Source organism: Oryzias melastigma, linkage group LG8 (genome assembly GCF_002922805.2).
Source record: "Oryzias melastigma strain HK-1 linkage group LG8, ASM292280v2, whole genome shotgun sequence".
Classification (NCBI taxonomy): domain Eukaryota; kingdom Metazoa; phylum Chordata; class Actinopteri; order Beloniformes; family Adrianichthyidae; genus Oryzias; species Oryzias melastigma.
Genome location: NC_050519.1, coordinates 3,328,511 through 3,336,264, shown reverse-complemented (window position 1 = coordinate 3,336,264; position 7,754 = coordinate 3,328,511). Strand labels below are relative to the sequence as shown.

The window sequence follows — 7,754 nt, the reverse complement described above, 5'->3', positions numbered from 1 at the left end:
AAGGCTATTTTGCAGTTTAGCTAATATTTCAGCAACATACTAGCTGTTTTGGCTAACTTAAACTTTTTTTCTTCGTTTTTTAAACTTCTGTGAAATTTAACTAATATTTCAGTAACATGTTAGCTGTTTTGGCTAACTTAAGCTTTTTTTGTTATTTAGGCTGTTTTGGAATTTAGCTAATGTTTCAGCTACATGCTAGCAGTTTTGGCTAATTTAGGCTTTTTTGTTTTTTTAGACTGTTTTGAGGTTTAGCTAATCTTTTAGCTACATGCTAGCTGTTTTGGCTAATGTAGGGTTTTTTGTAATTTTGGATTTTATGTAATATTTCAGATACATGCTAGCTGTTTGGCTAACATAAACTTTTCTTTGTTGTTATTTTATTTTGGAATTTAGCTAATATTTCAGATACTTGCTAGCTGTTTTGGCTAATTTAGGCTTTTTTGTTTTTTAAGCTATTTTGGAGTTAAGCTAACATTTCAGCCACATGCTAGCTGCTTTGGCTAACTTAGGCTTTTTTATTTTTTAGGCTAATTTGGCACATAAGTAATATTTTAGCTGGCTATCAGCTTTAGCGTTATTAACTGTTATTTTCAACAATTTCAGTTATTAGCTTCAGCGATTTCAGTATTTTCAGCTAACATAACTAGCATCTGCAATCAGCATCCAAACTTCAGCTTACAGCATCCATTTGTAGACAAATAGATCCATGAACGTCTTTGTTTGCCTCGTCCGAGTTCAACTATATATTCAAATCTTCAATACTGCTCGTCATTTTTGTTGCAGGAGTGATGTTGAAATGCTGATTAACTAATGCTGCTCTGCAGAAACTATGTCTTAGAAAATTACACAGGTTTTTCAATTTTGTCTAAAAACTGTAGAATTATTTAAAAAAACCCCACTAGCAACACTTTAAAAATAGATCAAAAGAGGGGATTTTAACTAATTTTAGACAGAATCAGTAAGCAAAACTTTTTTTGTGTGTATTTACTTTTCTTTAAATTATTTTTAACCATGACTATATAATGATAAATGCTCCACACAATTTTACTGTATTAAAAGTTCAATGATTAAACTGTTTTTTAATCCTTGTTTTTTCTCCATCTGAACTGAAGGCTTTATTTAAGAAAAAAAAACAATCTTTAATTTAAAAGTACAATATGAATTCATGAAATCTATATAATAATACTTTTATAATTACAAATAAAAAACACAATTTGTTGTTAGTTTTTAATGTTAAAAAACATAATTTTATGAGCGGAAGTTTCATCTTTTTTCACTTTAGCTCTAAATTCCAGCAAAGGATTTTTTATAATAACACTTTTTGTTTTAGAATATACAATATAACATAATTTAATGGAAATATATTTTATTAAAAATCAAAGGCTGAACTTTTAATTCAAAATGGAACTTATTTTATAGTTTTTTTATCGAGAAAACATAAAAAATATAGATTTATATCAGTAGTTCTTGAATCTCTGTTGTAGCTACACGTAATAGTTGTGTAACTAACAAACTGATGAACGTTAGACTCGATTTTTATAATTATCATTTTATCTTTCGTTTCTTGAAAAGCTAAATTAAATTAAAAAAAAGTTTTTTTTGGTTGACATAATGAGAAGAATTTTTTGGGTATTTCTGGGTATTTGATTAATTTTAAGTACGAATTTAATTATAAATTAAAACACTTTATTTATTGAAAGAGAAAAAGCCTTAGAGAAGGTTTTCTTGGGCCCTAGATGTCATAGTTACCTGATTTTCATACTATTAAGTTTATTTGTTTAATCTTTACTGCCAAAGATAAACAGAAGCTACATTTTCTGTTTCCATTCTTGACAAAAGCACACATTTTTTGCCATTTTTTTCCTCTTCTTTCTTCCTTACTTCTTCCTGGATGGTTTTCAGCAGCGCCCTCAACACTGTTAAGTCTGACATTCCTCAGGTGGGGCTGTCAGGTGTGTCAGCTGTCACTCAGGTGATGGCAGCACCTGTCACGGTCTGGGCTCACCTGCAAACTCTTAACTACTGTTCAGTTTAGCCATCTGACCTCCCGATACCTCTCCCAGTCTGCAGTCTGGGAACAGTGCCGATCCGTTCACGATGTAACTTTAAGCTTCAGGTGCTGCCATGCTTTGCATACGAACAGAAAAAAACGATCCTCCCGCCTGCAGCTTTTCCTGCCGCAGGCTTCAAGATGGACCGTCCACGCCTGACTTTGTCGTCTTGGCTCCGGACCAGCGTGGGAGGAGCACAGATAAGACACTTAAAATAGATGTTACCATAGATGGTATCGGGTGCATCACCTGCTCGGGACGAAAAGCTCCGACTTTGGGAGTGGCGGAGCGAGCGGCAGTGGAGAGCGTGGAGTGTGAGGCCTCATGCGCGGAGCCACGGTGGATGAAGATTATTTATGGATACAATTTCAAGGTGTGGATTTCAGTGTCAAGCAGGGAGGAAACAACACAGGGTAGGCTCTATCAAAATAAGAGCCTAATTGGAACTTTAGTTTTGTAGTTTTCAGATCTATTGAAACACGTTCTATTCTTTTTCTCGTTGTTTACACGCTCTACTGCTAGCTTAAAGCCCCTCACACCCCCAACTTAATATTACCGGTGCAACAAAAATGGCGAGAAATATCGGACTCTCCAGCTATACAGTTTGGAGCCATATACTGGTTCAGGAAAACAAAGACGTTCATGGATCTATTTGTGTTGAGCTTGTGGACCACCCAGTGTAATTTCTACGTCACAAATACGATCTTTCTACAATTATCATTTTTCCTCTGCTCCTAAATTATAACGATTTGAATAAAGAAATGCAATTTAAGCCTAATTTTCTAATATATATGTCCTCCATCATGAGAAACATGCCACAAGAACATGTTAAAAACACCTGAACACAATTTCCATCATAGGTTTTTAGCTCTGAAATATTCTACTTTAAATGTTTTTTTCCCAGATTTCCTAAATCAGAGTTCCCCAGTGACACTATGTGAGGGTTTAGCATTGATCTGAATTCTATGAACCCTAAAAATTTTAAATGCTAATTAACTAGGGCTGAGTATCAATAATAATTTCCAGAAACAATTCAATCAATTCAGATTTTTTGGGATTCTTTCGATTCCTTAATTAAATTTTTAGTTTACACATTTATACACATTTGTTTAGACATACATTCATAATCTACTATATTATTTTAATATATTTATATGAATCTGATGCAGTTCACATACTGTAAAATAATGAGATTGTTAATATCATCCAGTGTTACATGGATTCTCTAAAGGAGAAGTTCTAACTAAAATGTTCAGATCATTAACATGTAAACATTGTTCTGCTTCTCCTGGAGGACGTTTCAGTTTCACCACTAGGTGGCGGTCGTGTTATAGAAGTGCACTTTATAAAAGAAGAAGACAGTGTGAGGAAAAAAATGTGTTTTAGACCACAAATGGTTACTTTAAAAAATATTTTCTTAAAAGAGTTGGAAACTTCATATAACTGTTCATTTAGTCAGCAATAAGTCGACCGAGCGTTAGCATCACCCGTCCTATGGGAAATTCCATTAAATGTTAGCATCAAGCTAGCGGATTTAAGCTTTATGTGCTAAATCGATTTAATTTTTTTTTCAATTGATAATTGATCTGTTAAGCTTACATCAATTAACCCAGCCCTCTTAAAACCTAGTTTAGCCAATCCCAATCAAGAAATGGTACAAACAGATTTTAGAAAATGCAGCGAATCATAGATTTTATAGAAGGATCCTGCAGGTGCATTTGGCCCAATGGCCAGACTTTGGACGTGCCTGCTCTAAATAAAAATGATTTTTCTTTAGGCTTGTGAATTCAGCAGATTATTTGGGATTCATGCAGGAATTCATCTTTAAAGCACCTATCATGTGATTCTTCAGCCTTTCAGAGTGAACTATGTCCACATCTATGATCATATATTACCGTTGCACATTTTTCCATGAAACGGGAGTTATTTTTTCCTACCAGGAAGATCTCTTAGGCTCCGCCTTTCTCTCCTTGTGGGTGCCGCCCATGTCATGATGTCATCTTAGAGCCAGCCTTATTAGCGTGTCTGCGATTGGTCCACGAAAACAAACGACACCCGAACTTTTGCAAAGATGGTTGTGCTTATAAAATGAAAGCGACCACAGAGGAAAGTGGGTGTTAGCTTGGGGGCGGAGCTGGAGGGGGCTGTTCCCCACTTTGTGACATCACAATGTGAGAATCCACTCGTTTTTAAAAGCTCAAAAATCTGATTTTTGTGTGATATATCCCCCCAGGCATCCCTCTGGTTTGCTTCCTGGTGCTTCTGCCTCTCAACATCCCCTGGTCTCAAATCAGCGTCACCTGGCTGGGGGTGGTGCACTTCCTGGCCTGCCTGTCCCCCCAGCTGGGCTCCGTGCTCTATCACCTCTTCATGAACCACGAGGGAGGGGAGCCGGTCTACCACACCCTCCTGAAGCTGGACGTGTGCGGGATCTGCATGATCAACACGCTGGGTGAGATTGATCACCTCGGGTTCACGGTCAGGCGCTCCTTTTTTATTGCTAATCTGTTGGCTTTGAGGGTTTAATTTTTCCTCATCGACCGCCGGTGACTTAGTGAGCAAACGTTTTGCTCGGAGGTGTACAAGTATTGATCTGACGGCACAATTCACTGCAGAGCACTCGGCCAAGGAGCAGGGATCAATGGAAAAAATGATTACTCTACATCTGCATGTTGTGATTAGAACAGCAGCATAACATTTAGGCGTATATAGATCTACATTACAAATGCTGATTGTAAGTTAAATTTACTTTAGAGGTTCGGTTGTTCATGTGGAGTCTGAAACCTTTAGCACTAAAAGAACCAAACGGTTCAGATTCTAACTGACCAAAAACTCATCAAGAAACACATGAAAAATACACTTTATTAATGTTTCTGTCATTCATTTGTGCAATTTCAAATATTCACAATAATTAAATTATAATAATTTTTCTAGAGACGACTATTTCAACATACCTTTCAAAATAAAATACACCCTTTATTAATCAGATCTTCCTGCTGCAGCAGATTTACTAAAATTTAAAAAGCAAAAATATGTCAACTATGACTTATATCTCTATCATGGTGACTTTGGTTCACTTTTTTCTCCTTTTGCTAAAAGCATTTAAACTTTAGCCTAAAAAAAAACATTTTTAAAAATCTATTTGTGTCTCTTCGATAATTTCAAATTCCAGACCTTTAGTTTTGTTTTGTCTGTTTTAACATTTTTTTGTTATCAAACAGGAAAAGATGCTCCAACCTGATACTTGTTAGAACGATTGTTTTATCATCGCTAAAATAGCTCCTTACATTCTTTACACACCTGTGACGTCATCCTAAAAGCCTCTTTGTAGTTTCTTAACAGAATTCTCTTAAAACAATGACATAGCACAAAGGTCTGCAGCCTCTAAAAGAACCATTTGGGTTGATTTCTCACGGACTACAACCCAGAAGGAGCCACAAAGTCTTTTAAAAAACAAGACACTGATTTGTATTTATGCTATTGTTACTACTATGATAAACATGAATGATCTGTTGTTCATTTTGCATGAATAAAACACTAACATTAAAATAAAATAGCCATAAAAAGATTTTGACAGTTCCTTTCAAAATAAAAGACAACCTGCCACATTTAATCATCCCAGTGCAGCAAATGTAGAAGTAGTAAGTGTAATATGATTGTTTTTTGGTGCATCAAAATGTAAATCTAACAAACCAAAATGGAATCTGAGCTAATTAATTAAGCATCTATTGGAGGCCATTGATTTTCTGTAGGACAGGACGTACAAAAACGTATTAAAATGTTGTAGTTTGACCTGTTATACACACTGTACTTAAATGAGTTAAAGTTTGAGTTACGCTTGTTACATTTTTTTTACTAGTTTCTCACTTCTTACTTTACAGTTACTTTTTAACATTTAGAAACTTTTTTCTTTAATAAAAGAGCCACTTGTGTTTCTGGAGCCGTAGATTGGAGACACAGCAATTCATTCAAATGTGGTTCGATGGATGGAGGCTCATTAGAACAACTTTTAACGCCGTACACATGACTTCTCATTCATCTACCAATAATATTTCTGTCATAGACTCCTGTTAGCGTACCTTCCTAGCCGTCGTCTTGCCAGTCCCCGCCTTGAAGCATGCCTCTGCCGTACCAAAGCAGCAGTAGAAAGTGTTTTAACTCATGTTGATACAAATAAAACATAAAGTTTGAATCAGTGAACTAGAGCTGCCACAAACGATTATTTTAATAATCACCAATTATTTTTTCTGATTAGTCGACTAATCGGGTCAAGCGCAAAGTGGATGTGAAACACACATCTTAACCATCATTAGCTTTAAACTAACTAAAAGCTAAATATATTCACACTAGCATTACCTGTGATAATGGTAGTGTGAATGCTGTAATCTGAATTTGGCTGCAGAAGATGCTGAAATTTATAGCTAAAAACGCTGAAACTGAAAGCCAGCTAAAATATTAGCTAAATACCAAATTAGACTTAAAAAGCCTAAGTTAGCCAAAACAGCTAGCATGTAGCTGAAATATTAGCTAAATTCCTGAACAGCCTAAAAAAGCCTAAATTAGCCATAATAGCTAGCATGCAGTTCAAATATTAGTTAAACTCTAAATTACCCTAAAAAAATGAAAAAAAAAATTCTAAATTAGCCAAAATAGCTAGCATGTAGCTGAAATATTCTCTAAACTCCAAAATAGCCTAAAAAAACAAAAAAGCCTAAATTAGCCAAAATAGCTAGCATGCAGTTGCAACATTAGCTAAACTCCAAAATAGCCTAAAAAAACCTTAATAAATGCCAAAATAGTCCAAAAAGTTAGCAGAATGTCATTATAACTTTACTACACTCTGACTCCATATAATATAAAGCAACGACTAATCGACTATTAAATTAGTCGACAACAATTCTAATCGACTAATTGACTATTAATCGATTATTAATCGACTATTCTAATAGTTGATTAATAGTCGATTAGTCGACTAATCTTGGCCGCCCTTCAGTGAACTATTCCAGGGATTCCAAACAGCATTACTTCCAAAATTTCTGCCTCTAGTTGCTTTGCCCCGCCCTCATAATTTTTGGCCAATGACTGAAGAGATCTTTAGTCACATGGTTGCATTTACAAGCAGGAAAGTCATTTGAAAACAGACCAAACGTCTGAACAGACCCGGAGTTTCTCCGCTGTCTGACCTTGACCTCCCCTCTTACTTCTTCTGTTTCCTGCTTCAGGGGCCCTCCCCATCGTCTACAGCACGCTGCTGTGCTACCCCTTCATCCGCACCGTGGCGCTGCTCGTCTACATCCTCCTGTCCAGCCACGCCATCTACTGCGCCGTCACCGCGCGGAGCAGCGTGCGGCGGCTGCGCTCCTTCGCCTGGCAGGCGCTGTTCCGCTTCTCCTTCTTCCTGCTCCGCTGGGTGGGCGTCGGCGGCGGCAGCCCCACCTCGCTCCGCCACTTCCTCACCATGGACACGCTGGCCGTGCTGGGCGGGGTCATCAACATCGCCCGCATCCCGGAGCGCTTCCGACCGGGACTCTTTGACTACTGGTGCAACAGCCACCAGATCATGCACGTACTGGTGGTGGGCTCCATCCTCTACCTGCACTGGGGGGTCCTGGACGACCTGCTGTGGATCAACAGCTACAACTGTCCCTCCGACTGACCCCCACCCTCCAGCCCCCGCCCACGGGCGAGGAACAGAGGACCTCC

At 37.4% G+C, this 7,754-nt stretch overlaps 1 protein-coding gene across 1 annotated transcript in view; it reads left to right on the top strand.

Annotated features, from left to right (window-relative positions):
* Positions 1–7,754, top strand: part of paqr4a (progestin and adipoQ receptor family member IVa) — a gene marked incomplete at its 3' end in the record, with an annotated part of 9,618 nt that extends 1,864 nt beyond the window's left edge. The window contains 2 exon segments of the mRNA XM_024272063.2: positions 4,285–4,503; positions 7,274–7,754. Of these exon segments, the coding sequence (XP_024127831.1) occupies positions 4,285–4,503; positions 7,274–7,707 (653 nt within the window).